Source organism: Hypomesus nipponensis, chromosome 22 (assembly GCF_054491055.1).
Source record: "Hypomesus nipponensis isolate SF chromosome 22, ASM5449105v1, whole genome shotgun sequence".
Classification (NCBI taxonomy): domain Eukaryota; kingdom Metazoa; phylum Chordata; class Actinopteri; order Osmeriformes; family Osmeridae; genus Hypomesus; species Hypomesus nipponensis.
The window spans coordinates 2,717,810-2,740,963 of NC_140382.1; the positions used below are offsets into that span (position 1 = coordinate 2,717,810).

General features: G+C 44.3%; 1 protein-coding gene and 1 long non-coding RNA gene across 3 annotated transcripts; one reads left to right on the forward strand and one right to left on the reverse strand.

Annotated features, from left to right (window-relative positions):
- The first annotated feature begins 7,993 nt into the window (after window positions 1–7,993).
- On the forward strand, window positions 7,994–13,172 carry hspa5 (heat shock protein family A (Hsp70) member 5). The gene is made up of 9 exons (XM_084686244.1): window positions 7,994–8,153; window positions 8,597–8,745; window positions 10,175–10,406; window positions 10,526–10,663; window positions 10,767–10,879; window positions 10,967–11,357; window positions 11,479–11,716; window positions 11,924–12,091; window positions 12,209–13,172. The coding sequence occupies exons 2-9, from the start codon at window positions 8,633–8,635 to the stop codon at window positions 12,769–12,771; spliced, it is 1,956 nt and encodes a 651-aa protein (XP_084542370.1). The 5' UTR covers window positions 7,994–8,153; window positions 8,597–8,632; the 3' UTR covers window positions 12,772–13,172.
- Window positions 13,173–13,214: 42 nt separating this feature from the next.
- Window positions 13,215–14,737, reverse strand: LOC146235986 (uncharacterized). Of its 2 annotated transcripts, none has more exons than XR_014740852.1 (3): window positions 14,602–14,737; window positions 13,659–13,827; window positions 13,215–13,550 (listed from the first exon to the last, which is right to left on the reverse strand). It is a non-coding gene; the product is annotated as an uncharacterized LOC146235986 (long non-coding RNA). The 2 variants fall into 2 exon arrangements; XR_014740853.1 differs by having other exon boundaries at window positions 13,668–13,827; window positions 14,602–14,735.
- Between the last annotated feature and the right edge of the window lie 8,417 nt (window positions 14,738–23,154).

The following is a 23,154-nucleotide window of genomic DNA, read 5'->3' on the forward strand; positions in this document are numbered from 1 at the left end:
ACCCCCCCCCCCCCCCCCCCGGGAGGAAGAAATCGTGTGCCGCCCCCTACCCCGTCGGCCGCCCCCCGACAGCGCCCTCAGAACAAGCACCGCTACTACCTGGCTGCGACAAACAAAAACGAAACTGCTGCATGGCAAGCAGGGGTGCCTGCAGCTGCCTGAAGGGGGCGCCAATATGCTAATTCCCCACAAACTGAAATGATCGATAAGAGAAAACCGCGCAGAGATTTCTTTTTTTTTCATGCTCGTGCGCCCCCCACGTGACATGAAAAAATGCCGCCCCGGGCGGCTGCCCGGTCTGCCCGTGCCTAAAACCGCCCCTGTCTGTAATTGTCAGACAAAACGCTCTCAAACCAAACGCCATCATTCTGAGACAAAACGCTCTCAAACCAAACGCCATCATTCTCAGACAAAACGCCCTCAAACTAAACACCATCATTCTCAGACAAAACGCCCTCAAACTAAACTTTGTCAGAATTGTTTTTGTCAAAGTTAGCTAGATGGGGGAGCTGCTGACTACCTTTCTGAATTAGCTAAAGTAGCAGCTTTTAAAGTGAATACCATGGTGTTGTTTCTGTTAACTGGTACAGCAAAACAACTTACTTTTGATATAGCTGATACAAAATAGTTGTTTTGTGCAAGCTAGTTCACTCGTGTAACGTAAACCCCTGTGTAGTCCTCTGGTTGCCATGGATACTACAAATAAACTCCACCATGTCCTAAAATGAACACCTGACCTAGTGTTCATTTTAGGACATTCTCAGATCTCAGACTCAGACAAAACAACGTCAAACTCAACGGCATCAGAAAACCCTTGTGCGCCGCGTGTTGATGACGTTTATGATTCTTTAGCAAAGTTTGTTTCCAGTATCCATAGCAACCGGAGGACTACACATGGGTTTACGTTACATGTGTGAACTAGCTTGCAGAAAACCACTATTTTGTATTAGCTATATCAAAAGTAAGTTTTCTTGCTGTACCAGTTAACAGAAACACCATGGTATTCACTTTAAAAGCTGCTACTTTAGCTAATTCAGAAAGCTAGTCAGCAGCTCCCCCATCTAGCTAACTTTGCAAAAATAATTCTGACAAAGTTTAGTTTGAGGGCGTTTTGTCTGAGAATGATAGCGTTTAGTTTGAGGGCGTTTTGTCTGAGAATGATGGCATTTGGTTTGAGAGCGTTTTGTCTGAGAATCAGTGCTCGAAGTGGGCCGGTACTCACCGGTACGCAGTACCGGCACCTCTACATTTTACTCTTAAGCTACCGGCACCTTTTCTTGCGTACAGGCACCTTTTCTTGCGTGCCGGTACGCTAGATTCGAAAACGTTATTTAGACAGCATCAACTGATGCCTGAGTAAAACAGTTTTTTCAATGCTGCTTTCAAACCTATAAACTAAAATACTTTAGTTTATAGTAGTTTATAGTAGTTTACAAACTTTCGTTTGTAAGTAGCCTAATTATGTTAGCCTGGCTTCAGAAAGGCACTAAAAGAACGCGTGTGCCAGAGCTAGACACGTCAACAGAGGTCTAAGTCCAACCAGAAACATCAGGTAGGCTACAAATCATGAGTTTCAAACTTGTTTAAATAAATAAATTTATGTATGGGTGCGGGAACGAGGAGGGTGCTGCAGCACCCCCTGACAGCACGAGAATTTAAAATGATATGACTTTAAAATCCACCACTGCGGAATAGCCCCGCAGTAGCGGACTGGCCATCGAGAACACCGGGAGAAGAATAACGATGGAAAACGAGGATAAGGAACGTAAGGGTGGGGCTGAAAAATAAAGAGAAAAAATACATAACTTTCACAAGGCAAGGTTTTACCAATTAAAAAACAGCCATTTTTATTTTACACAAGGCTCAAAAAACTATTTTGCGCTCAAATAAAGGCCAAAAAAGTTGGCCTTTAAGTATCAAATTCCCATACTAGCATCACATCAAACACAGATTATGCATGCATTAGCAGGCAGCTGTGGTGGCATAGCTATACAGGGGCCGGTTCTGGTGGGCTGGTCGGGATAAAAGTCCAGGGCCTATTTTTACTCCCAGTCCGTCCCTGCCGCCCCGCAACATTAAGCCACCCCCCTCATAAAATTTGTTCCCGAGGCTATGCATTTATGTTGTTAATAAATAACAATAGGCTAACAATAAATTGTTGTTGTATCAGCAATCCAAGTTTTGTTTTTCTCTGTAGAAATCTCAAATTCCATAATGATTTGCCAATGCAAGAGAATACCGGCACCTTTTTTCTCCACTTCAAGCACTGCTGAGAATGATGGCGTTTGGTTTGAGAGCGTTTTGTCTGAGAATGATAGAGGTTTTTCTGACGGCATTTAGTTTGAGGGCGTTTTGTCTGAGAATGACAGAGGTTTTTCTGAGACTGAAGCCGTTTAGCCTGAGTCTGACGACGTTTGGTCTGAGACTTGACGACTTTTTGTTTGAGTCTGACAATTGAGTCTGAGATCTGAGGATGTCCTAAAATGAACACTGTACTCTGGGCCTGAGGAGGAAGGAGCACTGCAATTGGACCCTATTGGAGACACCACCGGATAGAAAATTAGGAAATGACGTACTCAAATGAAGAGAGTTCGTGCTACTTTGGCTCTTTAAATCGATTGTCAAGAGGGTTTCCATGGCTATGTTCCATGGCATTCAGAAAAATACACCCGCGCAAATCGCAATTTATATCTGAAATGAATGAGCAGTCATCAAACAAAACAGGTACTTTATGTAGCAAGCTTTGTCAAAATATGTACGTTTTTGAAGTCAGAAGTTGTTTGCAGAGCAATTTGTTTTGCGAGTTTTTAATTAATGACTGATAAGGCCGTCAGAGTTCTCCTTGATACTAGCTAATGTTGTTAGTTAGTGGGTTAATGCCAATGTTGTTAGTCACCTTTTTTGCATTCAGTTACATGTAGGATCAACATCTATCTGTAGGCCCTATTACATGCTTAGACATATCCAATGTTTATCAGTGTTTATTATGACCAGACCATCCTCAAATCTCAAAGCAGAACAACTATTTATCAGCCTGCCTTTCAGGTCCACAACCCCTGGTAGGCTTACCCTGAGTGTGCTTCCTGCCTACCAGCCTACCTAGCCCTACCTCCTGCTCTGCATCCAGCCCCAGCCCCAGTCCCAGTCTCCTGCTCTGCATCAAGCGCTGGTCCCAGCCTCCTACCACTAACCCCTGCTCAGGATCCAGCGCTGGTGCTAGCAGCCTCCTACCACTAACTAACATCAGGTCCAGCAAATCATTCCTAGGTGCCGTTGTATTCCCTTTCAAAGATAATGTGTTAAATAGTGCTAAGTGAAGGTTACATATAAAGGCCGCGTTTCCCAGATTCCTTAAGAAGCTCTACTTCGGGTCACATGACCAAAAGGTTCATAACGAACCATCGTCGTGTTTACCCAATTTTACCCAATACAGAAGCAAAAAAATATATATATATTTTAACCTTCGCAATGTGGGGGGTCTGAGACAGTCCAACGGTTAAAAGAAAATGCTTCACTTTATTTTGTATGCGGTAAAGTTGTCGCAAACGAAGGTGGATCACAATGACTGATGGGTCAGAATGACCCGAGGAGAACACAAGGGTTAAGCGCTGAAACCTTCTTAGGAGCGCTCTTAAGAGCGCCGTGAAAGAAGGATGTGTTTCCCAGAGCTGTTCTTAGCTTAAGAAGATCTTTCACTAAGAAGGAAATGTAAGATCAGCCTGACCCACTCTTAACACCCTTAGCGACCAAACGCTCACTGCAGCCGCGTCAGAGAAAGTTATATCTGACACAAAGGAATACTTAAACCATGCGTGATGATAAATGTGCGCCCACAGCTGCAGAACACTGACGCAAGAAAAATAATAGCATAAGAAGAAAAATAACGATATAAAAATAAATAATTGCCCATGTGTTCCTGTAGCTACATAAATAAAATGAATCATCATTACTATCACTCATTACGTTTTCACAAACATTCGGCATCTGCATGAGTTTACATTAGATATAAAAACATCAACAACCCTGTGGTATTTCACAGATATCAGGGAAAATGACAGGTGTAATTGAACTCGGCTGGAACCTCATCAAGCGAGGCTCCACCTGCCAGTATATATATAAAGGCGTTGCTGAAGTCCGCGCGAGTGAGACACCATGGCTGCAATATAGCATATTCTCACTGCTAATCAACAGCGTCGCCGTGCGCGAAGCCAGATAGTTTATAAATGCCTATGTGCGTCAGCACTTCTCCCCACTGAATGTGCTGTTGGACCGGGCTGTCCAGTTCAAGTACCGGCTTCCCCGTATGGAGATCCAACGCCTCGTCACGTTAGAGTCCCCACACATCCGGAAGGCAATCCGCTGCAATTTTGCCCTCAACCCGGAGGTGCAGCTCCTGGCCTTGTTGCGTTTTTACGCAGTGGGGAGCTTCCTGGATGTGGTGGGGGACGGCACCATCCTCAGCAAGGCATCGGTTTCACGGGGTGTGGCAGCCGTGACATCTTGCGTCATGCCCGGACACATCCAAATGCCCACCACACGGGACGAGGTCCGCCAGGTCCACAATGGATTTCATGCCATGGCTGGGATCCCCCGGGTATTCGGTGTCGTGGATGGCACACTGATCCCAATCCACTACTCCCAACAATAAACCCACTACCACTACCATCACACATCAACTAGCCTATCATGTATAGGGCTCAAGGCCGTAGCCATGGAGTCAACATTGGGGGGTACGAATTACATTTTTTATGATAATTTCGGACAGCGTGCGTGGTTGTCTGTCGTAGCGTAGCACATTTATATTTTTATATCAATATATTGGGGGGGACATTTTGACCAGATTTGAATAGTGGGGGGGATGTGTCCCCCCAATATGTATTATGATTACGGCCTTACACGGTGTTGTGTGTGATTCGTGCGCTGATAAAGTGGTGGGTAATCGATTTTCCTGGCATCGATTGATTTAGTTTCAACACCACGGTGGTGGACAGCTTCCACTAAGAGCTTCTTAAGAGGCTTCTTTGGCGGGATCTTAAGAAGGCAGTTAAGAACGTGTCTGGGCAACACCCCTATCTTAGCACTCCTTCTTAGCCGAACCCTTCTTAAGAGCCTTCTTAAATCCTTAAGAACGATCGAATCTGGGAAACGCGGCCAAAGACAGTTAAATGTTGATTTGTCGAGTATTGACAATTTATGGCTTGTATGTACATTTTAATTGTAATTGTTGACAAAGATGTTTAGAATAACGAGTTTACAAAGAAAACTACATTTTTCAGATCGCCGCCAACAAGTTTGAACAATAATAGGCACCATATTTGTAGTCCGGTTTGTTGACTTTGGTTGTAGCGCAGATGATATAGTTATTAAATATGAAATTACTTTAAAAACTTGTATAAATCACACCACATGTTTATTATCCCCCAAATGTGAATTTATGAGTTATACAGCCTACCTACCTGCTTATAACCTTTATGATATCAAGGCGAGCATAAGACGTTATCGTTCCGTACTCACACAAGAAGCATTGCTGGAGTAGCCCGCTATTAGATACAGTGAACCTTCGATGACTAATGGATCCTCATCACGGTAAAAAAAATCTTTCTTTGGTATTGCTAATGGGCCCTTAACTACAGAGATTGTAAATTTCTTGCCAAAACAAAAGAGGAATACTGAATGGTAATGAATGAACTATTTAAAGTTGATAATAATAAATCTTTACTTTTCAAATGACACAAATAAATGAGGTGATGGTTAGGTGGTGGAGGTGAGGGTGGAGCTGTGGAGAAAAAGGTGAGGGAACCTAAATCAACAGCTCTGTAACATCAACATCTTAATAAATATTTATAATTTATTTATGTAATCAAATTATTATTCAATAATGTATCAATAGTTATGTAATACAATTATTTTTGGTGTCTAGATTATTAGAGAATTAGTATTTTTATTTCTACAGTATTTTTTATTCCGTCCCGATGAAGGGTCTGTACACCTGCTGTCAGAGGCCTCGTTTTAGGCTTTAGGTCCTTGTCATCTGTGCTTCTCTCTGACTGTCTGTTGGCATCCATGGATTGTCTTCCAGAGGGCGCTCTAAAGGGGCATCTGCTGCCCTCTCTCCCTCCCCGTTCTCAACACAAACACACATACACAGATAATCAAAACAAATGCATTATTTCACATACAGACTGTCTCTCTTCTACACACACACAAACACACACAAACCTAAAAAAAACCCGACCATACTTGCTCTCGCTCTCTGTCTCTCTCTGTCTCACACACACACACACCTGTCCACTCTGCTTTCTGTTGCTCTTGTTAAGGTGAGCATGTGCGGAGGTGAGAGTCTTGTTGTACTTGGATGCATGCGCCTCCTGATGGTCCTGGATGACCTTGCTCAACCTGCCCGGTGGCTGGGCTTCAACATCTGTAATGGTGGATGGGTAGGGGGTGTTTACTTTAGGTTACACCAACTCAGTCTGTGGGGCAATAACATTATGTGGAACAACAGTATCATTTGCAAGTGTAGTTTGCGCATGGAGTATTATTATGGTGAATTATTTAACATTGGGCTAAATTAAATACAAAAACAAGACAATTATGGAAATGTAGTCCCAGCGAAGTGTTAGTGTCATTATATATGAACTATAGTTTATGTTTACCTCCTGGATTCTGAGCAGGGGTTAGTGGTAGGAGGCTGGGACCAGCGCTTGATGCAGAACAGGAGGTAGGGCTAGGAGGCTGGGCCCAGCTCTGGATGAAGAGCAGGAGGTAGGGGTAGGAGGCTGGGACCAGAGCTGGATGCAGAGCAGGAGGTAGGGGTAGGAGGCTGGGACCAGTACTGGGTGCAGAGCAGGAGGTATAGGAGGATGACACCAGCACTGGATCTTGAGCAGGGGTTAGTGGTAGGAGGCTAGGACCAGCGCTAGATACAGGGCAGTGCTGGATCCTGAGCAGGGGTCAGTGGTAGGAGGCTGGGACCAGCACTGGATGCAGAGCCGGGGTTAGTGGTAGAAGGCTGGGCCCAGCGTTGGATGCAGAGCAGGAGTTAGTGGTAGGAGGCTGGGACCAGCACTGGATGCAGAGCAGGAGGCTGGGTCCAGCACTGGATGCAGAGCAGGGGTTAGTGGTAGGAGGCTGCTGGCACTGTCAAGCCAAATAGTGTCCTAGGGCCAAATACTGTCCTACCTGACGTCACAATGCCGTTCCGCAATGCCGACCTTAAATTCCTGAGATATCTACGTGTGCTAGCAGGAAATTATCATGGTTGCTATACTGGTTACTAGGTATAGGAAGTTTTGTATTTAGGCTTATTTAAACCAGTTTATTCTACTCTACTATTTAAAGTTGTTCGACAGCTGGTGCCAGCTAGCTAGTTGTTTTCGTAAAATTACTTATTTAGCATCAATTTTAACAGACCGGGAAGGCAACACGTAAAGTATTCAACCTGCACGTATTGCTGTCCGGGAATGTCGAACGAGTGAAAACTTTAAATAGTAGAGTAACTGACAGTGACAGTGTGTAAAGTGGCTAATGAGAAAGTGTTGAGAGTGTATCAATGTCCATATCACTGTTGTTATAATTGATGAGAGATTTAGATATATACATCTTATTGAAAATGTATTTGTTATAAACTTGACCTATGGAATGAGGTGGCCTTGCAGCAAAAGGCCACTGGGCTGGGTTTGCTGTCCTTCTATTTCTTTCTCTTTCCTTTCCTTCAGGATGTAGTTCATGTTATGCTGTTGGAAGAGTATGAACATAAAATGCGAACCCTGCTACAAACAAACACACGCACAAACACACACACAATCAGATGTATATTGTCTGTTCATTTTCTTTCAATAGGTTTTGATTGAAAAACTCTCTTTCAAAGGCTCTGGTCATGACGTTAACTTGGCCAAACGTGTGCAAATCAGCGCTGGCCAGCATGTCTGCTGGCACCAATTAAATCCTTCCAACAAACTGCCGCTTGACCAATAGTAAGCCTCCACGATGGGGAAGAAGTGACGGCTTATATACGGCGCACAACAATCATTCAAGATCATTTTACAGATCTGCAAATTCAGGAAAGACGTCTCTCTGTTGGCGTTTTACAGTAAAACACCGACCGTGAAACAAAGTAGGAAGTGGGATCTCCAATAAGATTGTCCATAAAGGTATGTGACATAACTCATGTAATAGCTAGTTTTCTCAGCTGGATTTTTTCCACCTACAGTAGGCTACTGTACTTAGTCTAGATAACCTAGGTAGCTAGTTCTACTCTAGTAATTACAGGCTATCTTTCGTACAATAGTCTACTGTAGTCAAATAAGGAGTACCGGCTTGTAACATTTGCTAGGTAGTTGGCTAGCGTAATAAGTACGTTTTAACGTGGTCTAGGTTTACAGAGATTATCTATGTAATGTTAAAGCTTGACTTGCACCAGTGTAATACTAAATGAACGCACGCATGTTAGCTTGCTAGTTAGGAAGTCTCACCGTCTCCACCCATTGGATTTATTTTACGTTGGTCTAACCGGGGCTAGTGAGGGGCGGACTGTTTGGCTAATTGAATTGGCTACTAGTGCAAAATTCATTAAAAACTATTTGTTGTCTCATAGATCACAAGATTTGCTGTGTTGAGTGAAGAGTTGAACATGAGGCTACTGTGGGTGGTACTTTTGGTTACCGGCACCGCGTTTGCCGACGACGACAAGAGGGAAAGCGTTGGGACAGTGGTAGGAATCGACCTCGGCACCACTTATTCCTGGTAAGCATCCATTACCGGCCTATTCAATTGCTGTAAAAAGGGCCTTACATTTTTTATATAGAAGTATTTCTGTGTTTGAAAACATTTATGAACTAGTATATGGGCTGTCCTGCTAATACCATTTGTATTTATTACATTTTTTTATCTTGTAGTCAAACTATGTACACACCCATAACCTTTGAGAGAATAATAACGTATTTAAATTAGAACACAATGATAATGCTTTTAACAGTCTATAAATTCAGTTAAACTTCTTGCCTGTCTTTGCTAGTGCTGTAATTTGCTTGTTTCTTTTTTTTATATGAAAGAAGCCCAAGTCTCACCACTGCACCTAATTGGCATTTATTAAACTTAAAAAACATTTCTGTCAGAAATGACACATTTTGTATTGTACAAGAGATGAGAAGTTTGGTTCGTTTGTGGTCGGATCAATCCGCAGACAGTGAAAGTGATCATTTGTCAAAGGATTGATTGTTCGTTTTAATGGCATTGTGTGAGAAACCACATCTATGCTGATCCTAAAGGGGTAGCCAGGATAACTGCCAACCTTCTTGAATTTGGGAATTTCTCTTCAATGTGCTCTGTCCAGAACACAACACTTCCTACAGTGCCTCCTTTAGAGTAGAGGACGCTCACATGTCATCGGGCTATCCTAAACTGCTGTAGGATTCTTAGTTAGCACGTTAGCTCTGTATGGCTCTCATAGTAAGATTGATGAATGTGAACTGACGTCAGCGCTCTGTAACTAGCATGAGTTACGTTGATAAACCGGAATACATAAAATTATCTTCCATATTTATAAATGATCAGAGGGCAGGTTTGAGGTTGTTAAAGGGCCAGATTCGGCCCGCGGGCCATCAATTGAATAGGTCTGATCTGTTGGAAATGCTCCGTTACTGTTTGTAGAGGTTAACCAATATCTTTTTCTTAAGACCAATACTTCAGACAAACTTGAGAAGCTTTGCCGAAAAGTTTGCTGTCAACTAGTGCATGGAGCTGATACAAAGTTCCAAGCTGTGGAAGCCAAATTTTTTTATCAGATGTCTTGCTGTAGTCCATTGTGCCTCCCCTTGAAATTGTTGTTACACATATTACAATAAGCAGTTTAACTTATTGTTTAAAGAAATTCCAAATAGCTGACATGATTCCACGTTGTAATACTTGAGCTTGACTGTTGTTAAATTTACCAGCTACGTCAGGGTACTTGTAACTGAAGATTAAATTAAGATTTGGATACAGGGCTTGAAATTGCAACCGTTTTGGTTGTATATGCTACAGAAATTGTCTGTGCAACCTCAAAATATTTTAGAGCGTTTGTGAGTGCAAATAATCATTATGGTGCAACCTGTTTTATAGCATGTATAAAAATGCATTTATTAGTATTTTTTATTGTGGTTATGACATTTAGTTTTGTACTCCTTGTTTTCAGTGTTGGCGTTTTCAAGAATGGTCGTGTTGAGATCATTGCGAACGATCAGGGAAACCGCATCACCCCATCCTATGTGGCTTTCACAGCCGAGGGTGAGCGTCTGATCGGTGATGCTGCCAAGAACCAGCTGACTTCCAATCCTGAAAACACAGTATTTGACGCTAAAAGGCTTATCGGTCGTGCATGGGCTGACTCCTCTGTTCAACAGGACCTCAAGTTCCTGCCCTTCAAGGTGCACCTTAAAAACATGTTTCACAGCAGTAGGAAATGATTGACAATGTCCCTCATAAGTAGTCCATGGAATGGTTTGTTATTATGGTGAATGGTTATTGACTCATTCAATGTTTCTAGATTATTGAGAAGAAGACAAAACCCCATATTCAGGTGGACATCGGTGGTGGTCAAATGAAGACGTTTGCTCCTGAGGAAATCTCAGCTATGGTGCTCACCAAAATGAAGGAAACTGCCGAGGCCTACCTGGGAAAGAAGGTATCACAAGTTTAAACCTTTTTAATATACAACTGAGAGATTGTGTTACAATAACTAAACTTGTTCCTATTGTCTTGATGTCACACCCGGTTTTGTTTTCCAGGTTACCCATGCTGTGGTGACTGTCCCTGCCTATTTCAATGATGCCCAGCGTCAAGCCACCAAGGATGCTGGCGTCATTGCAGGTCTGAACGTGATGAGAATTATCAATGAGCCGTAAGTTTAAGTTCCATAAACGGTCTGCATTCATGACCAGGGTTAGAACCTACCAATGATTTGATCATTTACTCCTGTTTTCCTTAGAACCGCTGCTGCCATTGCCTATGGTCTGGACAAGAAGGATGGCGAGAAAAACATCCTTGTCTTTGATCTTGGTGGTGGCACTTTTGATGTGTCCCTCCTGACCATTGACAATGGCGTGTTTGAGGTTGTAGCCACCAATGGAGACACTCACCTGGGAGGTGAAGACTTTGACCAGCGTGTCATGGAGCACTTCATCAAGCTTTACAAGAAGAAGACTGGCAAGGATGTGCGCAAAGACAATCGTGCTGTGCAGAAACTGCGACGTGAGGTAGAAAAGGCCAAGAGAGCCCTATCTGCCCAGCATCAGGCCCGCATCGAGATTGAGTCCTTCTTTGAGGGAGAAGATTTCTCGGAGTCTCTGACTCGTGCCAAGTTTGAAGAGCTCAACATGGTATGTTAGTCTTCACAAATCATCAAAATGCAGTACGTAAAAACCACAATTACACTTACATTTCCTAATTGATGACCTAAATCAACTGCACCTCATTGAATAGCTTTTTTTCATCATCCAGGATCTGTTCCGTTCCACCATGAAGCCTGTCCAGAAGGTGCTGGAAGACTCTGACCTTAAGAAGCCTGACATTGATGAGATTGTTCTAGTTGGAGGTTCTACTCGTATCCCAAAGATTCAGCAGCTAGTGAAGGAGTTCTTCAATGGCAAGGAGCCCTCCAGGGGCATCAACCCTGACGAGGCTGTGGCCTATGGAGCAGCTGTGCAGGCGGGTGTCCTATCTGGAGAGGAGGATACAGGTAGCCCAAAGAAACCATGCTTGGATGTTATCAACGGTTAAAAAAACGTAACTAGACAATGCTAGGTTAAAGGTTGTACCTGCAGTGTAGTGAAACTTAACATTTGTGTTACTTGAACTCTGACTGTAAGACAAGTAGTTTCAAATTAAAAGGAAACACCTTTTCCCTTTTCAGAAATATGTTAACTTCAAGTGTGTCTTTGTGTAGGTGACCTGGTTCTTCTGGATGTGTGCCCTCTGACCTTGGGTATTGAAACTGTTGGAGGAGTCATGACCAAGTTGATCCCTAGGAACACTGTGGTGCCCACCAAGAAATCTCAGATTTTTTCCACTGCCTCTGACAACCAGCCCACTGTCACTATCAAAGTCTATGAAGGTAACCTTTAACCACTTATAATATTATTTTAATACTATTTAACAAAATTATGCAGGGCATTATTGGTGAGTTAGTGATGTTTTTCACAATTATGTCTTGTAATACTTTCTTGTTCAGGTGAGCGTCCTCTGACAAAGGACAACCATCTGCTTGGTACTTTTGACCTGACTGGAATTCCCCCTGCTCCACGTGGAGTGCCCCAAATCGAGGTCACCTTTGAGATAGATGTTAATGGAATCTTGCGTGTGACTGCCGAGGACAAGGGCACCGGCAACAAGAACAAGATTACTATCACCAACGATCAAAACCGCTTGACACCGGAGGACATTGAGCGCATGGTCAATGATGCTGAGCGCTTTGCTGATGAAGACAAGAAGCTGAAGGATCGCATTGATGCCCGTAATGAGCTGGAGAGCTATGCCTATTCTTTGAAAAATCAGATTGGCGACAAGGAGAAGCTGGGTGGCAAGCTGTCTGATGAGGATAAAGAGACTATTGAAAAGGCTGTGGAGGAGAAGATTGAATGGATGGAGTCCCACCAAGATGCTGAGCTAGAGGACTTCCAGGCCAAGAAAAAAGAGTTGGAGGAGGTGGTCCAGCCTATTATCAGTAAGCTGTATGGAAGTGCTGGTGGACCTCCACCCGAGGGAGAAACGCAGGATGAGAAAGACGAGTTGTAAGGTAGTCAGGAAGGGTGAATAATTAATGCACATCTTTGTTCCTGTTGGCCATTGCCTCTCTGGTAGCGGCACAGATGTACATATTGGACATAAAGAGTGAAACCGGTTGGCGAGTTGACAAACGCAACCATGGTTAATCTTCTGGCAAGACTCAAACAGAAGTGTGTGTGTGTATTTGACAGATTTATTTTCTCTTCGTTGTGAGGCGGAGATGTCAGCCCATATACAAGGCTCCATACTGCTGTTCTTAAGCAGTCCAAAAGGTTTTCTAGTGGGGTGGTGTTCTATATAGATGGGGATGTTGGGGTGATGTTAAATGCTCAATTATTTATTGAATCTGGTCATTGTAGAAAAGCCTTTCTACTGTAAAGACATTAAAATAAATGTTTGATAAAACACAATTTTGCTTACATAATTGCTAAACAATCATTCTTGATTACGAATTTTCTGAATCTGAGTTTTATTCATTCATTAATGCAGGTGACAGTTTAAGATGCTTTTCATTTGGTAGGACTTTCATGTTCAACATTACATGCAAATCATACAATTTGTAACGCTCTCATGGTCAGGAGAGCAGTATTACAACAGTCGCTGCGTATGACACCCTCGGTGTCCATACCAGTGAACACACAGGCCATATGGACAGTGACTGGTTCTGCCAAACTCTGAGCCTGGCTAACATCTCTACTTTGGCCTTCACCTTCCAGGGTGATGCACATGAAGTGGTCCAGCCTGTTGTGTGGAGGGTCGCTCTTGAATTTCATGAGAATCCATTGCCTCTGATTTCAAAAGGATAATTTTCAAGCATTACTTTGTCATGTTGGGAGTGGGACTCATGGGCATGCATGTCAATGAACAGCATTCATTTAGAATAGATATTCATGTACCAGTCAAACCTGTGCATGGCATTGCTTGCCCCCTCTGATGTCCTTCCTCCAAAAATGTAGATGTTCCTCTCCAGGGCTACAAGAGTGGGCAGCCACTCCTGGAGGTCTCCGTTCGCCAGTAGCTTTTCCCATTTCATCCTAACCGCATGAAGAAGTCACGCCTTGTAATCTTCAAAAGGGATTGCACAAAATGAACCTCAAATCTTGTTTCTTGAGGACTAAACTACGTTAGAAGCCTTACATGGTCTTAGGGGATTGTGTTGGAAGTGTATATTAGTGGTGTCCAGTGAATATATTTCACTGTAGAACATCTTTGCCATGTCTCAATGGTTGCACAGTTTGGAACCCACTGCTACCACTACATGTCCATGCCTGACGGGGACGCCTGTGGGGGGTTTCATATGTGCCAAACAACTGAAACTATACCCCTATTGTTTAAAGGAAGAGGGAACCTGAACAGTGTATTAACATTGACCAAATAACGCCAATACCAACAGAATTGCAGTTATTTGAATCTATCGGTTACATCCAATTAAGAATTGTCAAAGTAAGGTTAAGTGAAACATACATTTAATAACATTGTAAATGAATGAAAGCAATTACATGGCAAATATGTTACAAAATGAAGGCTTTAAATATTACCTACTCTACCATGATTATTATAAACCAGAGAGAGAAAGCAAGAGGTGAGGACAGAGGAGTAGGACAAGGCAGAGCTGAGGAGAAGCCCTCAGTAGATGAAGAATCCACAGAACAATGCTTCACAATTCCCTTTATACTGAAGAACAACCATCTGACCACATCTGGACCTTTATCAACATATGACTAGCAATGTGACAGTAAGTTACACAATGAGGTGTGAGACTCATCAAGCAGAGACGCCATACAGCAACTCCAGATTTTAGCATATGAGGGGAGGGACCAGGGTGACACCCAGGCTTACCTGCTTTGTGTATAAGGCTGGGATCAGGTTGTAGATACTGTAAAAAAAAATTTAGGGCCTAGAGTGTTTGTTAAGTGTAAATTGTTCATAGTCTGTGGTTTTTAGTGTTGTTTGGTGTAGCCTAGCCAATCTCCGATTGGTGGCAGGTGTGTCCTGTTGATTAGTGTCAGTGTTTTTCCGTGTACTGTCAGTGTGAGTGTTTGTCTCCATCTTGTGGTTAGTTTATTTGTTACCTCAGTTTTTTTTTTGTCCTCAGTCTTGTTAAGTGTTTTGGTTTCATTTTCCCCGGCCAGTCCCTTAATCCCCCTTTGGAATTTTTTTTTAGGTGTTGGTGGTAGTTTTTGTATTGTCCAGTTGTTGTTTGTAACCACCACCCCCACTTGTTTTGTAAGTCCCCCCCTCCCCTACCCCTCCCCCCGACCAGTTTGTTTCCCCTCTCCTATTGTGCTGGTGTGCCCCCCCCCCCCCCCCCCCTGTTACCTCTTGCTGTGTCACCCCCACTCCCTAGTCTAATTGTTGTTGCTGTTGCTGTGCCTCCAGAATGTCGGCCGCCCGTGCCGGCATGAGGAGGCACAACAGTGTTCGTTTTTTGTTCAAACTGGATGGTGGTGGGAAGAAACTGGAGATGTCCAGATTGGACTTCTCCAGGAACCTGCTGCAAAAGGTCTTGAAGTTCTCTCCGGCGGAGCTGAATTGCATCTTAGCCTTGCCCTCCGGGCAGGGCTTTGATGTCAGTTTTAGCTCCGCCAACGCATTGAAAGAATTTTGGACCAGATATGAGAACAGCAGAGAGAAAATTACCTGCTCCTTTGTTTTGGAGAAACTGACTGACAACACACTAAAAGTGGTGATTGTCAGAATGTTCAATGAGACTGTGAACCCTGAAGATATCTGTGTTTGGTTGAGACAATGATCGTGTTGGGGGAGAACAGGGGCTTTGTACACTACCAGGGACAGCCAAAGTTGTGCAGAAAGTGTATGAAGCTTGGGCACCTCGCGGAGGCGTGCCAGGAAATCGTGTGCGGGAAATGTCGGGAGCTGGGGCATGCCTTTGCGGAGTGCCCAAATGGGAGGGCTTGCAACCTGTGCGGCGAGCTCTCCCACCTGTTCAGAGACTGTCCTCAGTCCTTCGCCAACAAGCTCCGGACGGTCAAGGCGTCCGTGGAGCCGGCGGGACCAGCCAGAGAGGAGAGAGAGAAGGAAGCGGAGAAGGAAAGGGTGGAAGAGGAGGCGGTGAGAGAGATCATTTTGAAAGTGGCGGAGGGCAAAAGAGCGGAAAAGGAGAGAGAAAGAGCGGAAAAAGAGGTGCAGGAGGAGGAAATGGCACAGAGAACGGTCCCGGTTTTAAACATTTTAAACCAGGAAGCCGAGCACGGGAGGCAGGAAGAGCGCGAAGAGGAGGAGGGGGAGAGCCCAGGAGAGGCCGCCAGCGCCACCTCCTCCTCTGACTCCCGTGACTCGGCCGAAAGTGGCGAAAGCAAGGTTTTAATGCCATGTGGCCAGTTCCCGGCGGAAGAAAGACACAAAGATCTGTCCTTTGACATCGATCACGCCGGGAAGAGGGGGAGGCCCGAAGTGAGCTCTGAAGAGTCAGATTCCTCTTCCAGGGTATTTCCTTCTAGCTCTCCGAACCAAATCTTTTAAAAATGTAAACCTGGTCACATCATCCCCTAAGGAGAGCTCGGGCCTCCCCCACAACAAGAGAGTGTTGACATTTTGTAGGTCCGGTTTTAGTGCTTTCTTTAACTGTTGATTATTACCCCTCTGTTTTATTGTTTTATTGATCACCCCTTTTAGACCCAACCCAATTCCCTGGTTTTAGTAATGCGCACGTCCCCTTTAACCCCCTTCATCCTTTTTATGGCACTCACAATCACCACTCTTAATGTAAGATCTATTAAGTCAGGTTTTAGAGCCCAGTCCATTTTAACCTTTTTAAGTACTGTACAGACAGATATTGTTTTAATCCAAGAGTGTGGACTGCCTTTTAAAACCTTTTACCAACAGTGGGAGAGCAAGTGGAGCCACGGACCCTCAGTATGGAGCGGATCAAATAACAACAGGAACAATGGAGTGGCGGTTTTAATAAAAAATGCACACATCTTGGTGAAGGGGAGCACAGTTTTACACAACAGACGTATGCTTTTACTGAACTTGAATTTTTTAGGGAAGGATTTTAAACTGATAAATGTGTATGGTTTTAGCAGCAAGAATGAAAAGTGCGACCTTTTAGATGACCTGCAGTCCCACCTGCTAGGGAGGGATCCCCTAGTGGTGGGAGGGGATTTTAACTGTGTTTTATCAAGGAAGGATAGGAAAGGAGCTGGGGAACTTTTTAAAGTAGACAGATCGTCGGTTTTATTACACGGACTTTGTAGGGATTTTAAATTAGTTGACTGTTTTAGATCCCTGCATCCCAGAGAGGAGGGCTTCACCTGGTCCAGTGGCGATGGTACCAGAGCCTCTCGCATTAACTACGTACTGACTCGGGACGCCCCCCCAACCGATGCTAGATTAACCCCGGTATTCTTTTCGGACCACTGTATGCTCACGTGCACCCTTTCACTAACCTCGGGTGTGACGGTAGGGAAGGGTCTGTGGAAACTGAACTGCTCCCTGTTGGAGGACGAAGGAATAACAAGGTCATACAGGGAGCGGTTCAGGAACTGGCAGACCCTTCAGGACATGTTCGAAACACGAGCACAGTGGTGGGAAATAGTAAAACACAGGACACATACTTTTTTTAAACGGAAAGGGAGGGAAAAAAGAATGAAAACAGAGAGACGCATGGTGGGACTGCAGAGAAGGTTGGAGAGGTATTTTAAACTTACACAGGAAGGGTTGGATTTTAATGATGAAATAAGAGAGGTGAAAAAAGAAATGGTTTTAATGGCGGAAGAGGTGAGCAGAGGAGTGATTTTAAGAAGCAAAGAGAGAGACCTGGAAGAAGGAGAAAAATGCACCAGGTACTTTTTAAAGAAAATAATCAGCAGGAGCAACGTTTTAACGAGTATCAAAGATAAAAATGGGATTTTAAAATCTGACACACAACAGATTACAGCTGTTGGAGGAATTTTATGATGAGTTGTTTTTAATCATGTCATGGACGAGGTTTTAAGCTTTTTAGACAAAACAGTTGTAAACACCGTGCTTTTATGGACAAAAACATTAGATGTTTTAAAAAAGGAAAATCCCCAGGCGAGGACGGGCTCCCCCTGGAATTTTATTTGACCTTTTGGGATATTTTAAGACACGACCTGTTGACTGTTTTTAAGGACTTTGAACAACTCGACCGACTACCTGACAGTTTTAGGATGGGCATTGTATCCCTTTTATTTAACAAAAACGACAAAACAAACCTTAAGAACTGGCGACCTATCACTCTTTTAAACGTTGACTGTAAACTTTTTAGCAAGATTTTAACCTCTCGTATGTCTTGTGTTTTAGGGGACTTGATCCACCCGGATCAAGCCTGCGCCATCCCGGGAAGGAGGATCACGGACAGCCTGGTACTGATCAGAGACGCCATCTGTTTTGCGAGAGAAAGAAACATTCAGCTAGTAGTCCTAAATTTAGATTTTGAGAAAGCCTTTGATCCGGTCCCGCACCAGTACCTTTTCAAGGTACTGCAAAAAGTGGGTTTTCCGGGGACATTCCTAGCTTGGGTGGGACTGCTGTATGGGGACATTAACAGCAAAATCCTTGTTAACAGGTTCTTATCCAAAGCAGTGGAAGTTAACTGCGGCGTCCGTCAGGGGTGTCCCTTATCCCCCTTACTCTATGTCTGCTGCATAAAGCCGCTGGTGCAGATCTTGAGAAGGGACCAACTCATTTGTGGGTTGGGGATCCCGGGGACTGGGGGACTGACTGCCAAGTGCATTTTATATATGGACAACATCAACATTTTATGCACTGACCTTTTATCAGTAGACAGGACCCTGGACCGGACTGAGTGGTTTGGCCTCGCTTCGGGTGCCAAGCTTAACAGGGACAAGACCGAGGGGAGACTTTTCGGACCGTCGGTTGGGACAGACATGACTAGGCTTCCCATGACGACGACCCAGACTGACCTCCGCATCCTCGGGGTACAGTTCGACCGGGAGGGGGGAGGGAGCGGAAACTGGGAGGGAGTACTGACAAAAACCCGACAGAGACTGACGTTCTGGGGACTCAGACGACTGACATTTGAAGGCAAGGTTTTAATCATTAAAGCAGTGATTTTACCCTTGCTCTTATTGATCTGTTCTGTTTTTATCCCCCCCAAACCCATTCTTTTAGTCCTTGACAGGATGGTGTTTTATTTCATCTGGGGGTCCAAGTGGGAGCGCCTGAAAAGAGAAGTAGTGAAGAGAGCGCCACGGAACGGAGGGAAGGCACTCCCGGATTTTAAAGTGTTCTTCGGTAGCCGGTACACCGCACTCCACCTGGCACTGGCGACGACCCCATCCGGAAACCACAAGACCGCGGCCCTGACCAGATTCTGGATGGGGTCCTACCTCAGGCACCTGCAGTGGATCCCGAAAGACCTGAGGACGCCAGTGTCTTTTAACCTCTCCCCGGCCTACCTTTCTATTAAGACGTTTTTAAAGACACACATTTTAGAGAAAGAACCACTCACTGTTTTAACCATACACCGCTCTGTTCTCTCTCTTGTGCAGGAACGGGAGGAAGTGAGCCGAGTGCGCCGACTCGCCCTGGGTGAGTCGGCCACAGTCTGGCGGAACGTGAGCCACCCTGCCCTGCTGAACAAGCACCGACACCTCTTCTGGATGGTGGCCCATGAGATCCTCCCGGTCAGAGCCGTCATGCACTCCCGGAGACTGGCGACAACATCCAGGTGCCCGCGTCCGACTTGTGGCGGAGAGGAGACCAGGAGGCACCTGCTCTGGGAGTGCAGTGCCGCTCGAGACCTGTGGATCCTAGCCAGGCCCCTGATAACCCCGTGCCTGCCGGCAGAGGAGGTCCTAAACGCAAAGCTGGTGCTCTACAGGGTGAGCCAGAGAACCATGACACCTGGACAATTCCGCCAACTCTGGCTCACCCTGACATGCTTCAAAGAAGCCCTCTGGACCTCCAGGAACCTGCTGGCGGGGAAGCGCGTGGAGATGTCCACCCAGGCAGCGGCGGAACTGGCTGCAGAGACCCTTGGGTGGTACATCCCACGCGCCATACGGAAGGGGCCCCCCCCATGTGAAGTGGTCCGAGCGGCAGTGGCCTGGCTGCGCCGGAATGGCTGCCCAGGTCGAGGATCTCCGCTGGGCCCCGGAGGGAGGGGACTCGAAGCTTGTTCAGCGGGGCAGGTAGAGGCAAGCCAGACAAGCTCATCCCGGTCCTGCACAATTGAAGAACAGAACTTTTAAATGCACTCACACGCAAACACTCACATAGCCACACAAGACACATAGTCATATATGCGCAAACACACATAGTCACACACACACGTCACATATTTAACGACACATTGTAAAACACTCCTTTAAAAATTTCTTAACTAACTTTTATGGCTTTTTAACACTGCTGTATTTATGATCACCCTGTTGTTTTAGCCGGCACTTTTTAATTACAATTTAGATTCAGTGCTTTTAAGTCATTACACTAGTGTTTTAGCGGCCCCTATGCCCTGTAAATAATGTACCTTTTAAATATAAGAAAAGACGCACGGACAGACGGATAGTCAGGAAAATCAGGAGGTACATGCAGAGATCTGCGAGGGCTCTGCGAGGACACGCAGAGGGTGTTTCTTGACGGAGAGGACGTTCCCCGTGTGCGTAAAAACGCAGAAGTATAAATCAGCCTTAACTCCAATGTAAACCCATCCGCGGCAGTATTGGACGTTTTGAGCACCATTCCCATTGGATAAAGGAAGGGTGGGTCGGCGTTGTATCTGTAATAATTTTCTTACATCCTCAAATATTTTTCAACCCCAAAACACGTGTGTTAATTCCCCAATAATATGGGTTAATGTTATGTCCATCCAGTTTTTTGAAATTCTGCATCGATTCTCAAACAAAAAAAATCGGATATGTAGCGGAAAATCTTCACCGTTGCTAGACGATCTATGATTTGTAGCCTATTTATTAAATAGGATTTCCTTGTATTTATTTATACTTGTACACTGTTGATATGAAGAATTTCTCAAAACGAACGTGAACCTGACTGGAAGGGGAAGAAAATAGTCTTACTAGTTATTATATTTATAAAATGTTTTGTTTTAATCTTGCGCTTCATGCATGTACTGTACAGCAGTGATTTTCAACCACTGTGCCGTGGCACACTAGTGTGCCGTGAGAGATCGTCACAGTGCCGTGAGAAATGATCCAATTTCACGTTGTCTTAAAAAAAGTAAACATTTATTAGTATCTGCAAATAATATGCTGTTGTCGAGTGTCTGTAAATGACGAGCAGAGTAATGTAATCTGGGTGGCAGCAGGTAGCTAATTGCCTCATTCCTTCTTGGAGACAAGAGAATTAATGACGCATGTGACAGGTCATGGCGATGGATACGTTTTTAAAAAGGTAGAAAGCAAACACAGCAGAAGTGTAGTAGTTAGCTAGCTCTACAATTTACCCGGCCTAGGTCTGAATATAGGAGCTAAGCGGAACACAGCTGCCAGCTGTAGGTATATGCAAGTAGCAACGCTAGTGCTAAAATATAGATGCAAGCAGCGATGCGAGTTCCTCTGCAAAACATTATAAATATGTACACTGTAGAAGATCAAGAGTTGGACAACAAAAGAGCAAAACTACTTAATGTTTGGCCAGGCTGAATGGGGATTTGAACTCATGGACATAAGGTTACAAGGCAGCCTCTCTATCCTCTCTGCTACACACCAACTGTTGAGAATGTAAGAGTAAGAAGGCCAAAGTATTAGCTTTGGGACAAAGGTTAACCCTCGCGCTGCCTTCGGGTCACATGACCAAAAGGTTCATAACGAACCGTCGTTGTATTTACCCAATTTTACTCAATACAAAAGCAAATAAAAATAATTTTCTTTTCGCAATGTGGGGGGTCTGAGACAGCCCAACGGTTAAAAGAAAATGCTTCAGTTTGTTTTTGTATGCGGTAAAGTTGTCGCAAACGAAGGTTGGTCACAATGACTGATGGGTCACAATGACCCGAGGAGAACACAAGGGTTAAGAAGCGGTTGTCATTTCAAAGTGGAAATGCATGAAATTGCACACGGTATTTCAGAATGATTCTGTTCAACTAAACAAGACAATCAAAATATTGACAGGCCAATCTGATAATGGCTGGATTCCAACCTACTACCTTATACTTTACAGGTCACCATTCCAGCCCATTGAGCTATTCTCAGTGTTGAGAAGTGTCATGTTCAGTAACTGTATAAAAAAAGTAAGCTGTTTCTCCTGTGGTAAGCGTTGTTAGATTCAGCCAACGTTGAAACTGCTTGTAGATTTCGTATAAAAATGGGACAACGGGATGACTGGGTTGTTGCTGTAAGAATAACTTATAGTTTTTTTTTTTTAGTTGTTTGGAGTGCCATAACTTGTCATGGAAGGGAATTTCAAATCATGCCTAGCATCAGTGGGGATGTGTCCTGGCTTAGGTTACTGAAATGAATTTGTGCAACAGACAAGGGATCCACCTGAACAATCAATTTACTTCATTAGAGATAACCATTAGCTTTATCTCCATGCGTAGCTAGCTACTTGGGTGAACCTGGCTTGTTTTGCAGTGGTTCACACAGTCTCGCTAAACAGATGATTGGAGTGTTGTGATGGGCTCAAATAAACACGTATTGCTATGTTTTACAACCGGAGGATTTATCGGAAGACTAGAAACCGTTTTGTCAGAATAAAAAATAAAAAACTATGCCTCTGACTGGTATTGAACCTTGATTACAAAAGATGAGTCGGCATCGAGTAATAGTCTCTGGCCCACTACCTGTTATGGGGACTGACGAGATCTACAGCAGGCTTGTCTCTCTCAACCGCTGGTTGGCTCGCTTTTGCTCAGAGCAGGGTTTAGGATTTGTAGATAATTGGTCTCGTTTCTGGGCCAAACCTGGCTTGTTGAAAAGTGACGGGCTCCATCCTAGCTGGAGAGGTGCTTTTCTTTTGTCTAGGAATATTGAAGCTATTTTAGAGCAGGCCTGACACTCACTAGAACAAGCCGGGCCACAGTCTCTTAGAGAGTCTGATAGATATGTTGATAGGCATGTTGTGAGCTGTTGGGGGCCCGATAGCTCAGCTTGTAGTGTAGCCAGCGTGGATGCTGATGTTGTTTCTCCCATTGAGACGGTGTCTGTCCCCCGCCATTTTTCCAAATTCTGGCCCTCAATTATTAGGAATTATACCAATTTTATATGTATTCAGCCTTGCTCCCCCGTTGCTCTTCCTACTAAGTTCTGTGATAGCAGTGCCACCTTTTCAGAAGGATTACCTACGTCTAAAGCTGCCAAAAACCCATACTGGAATGTTGGGCTCCTAAACATCAGATCTCTATCCCCAAAGGCCGTTTTGATTAATGATCTGATGTCTGAATGCAACCTGGACCTGATTGGACTCACCGAAACCTGGTTAAAACCTGAA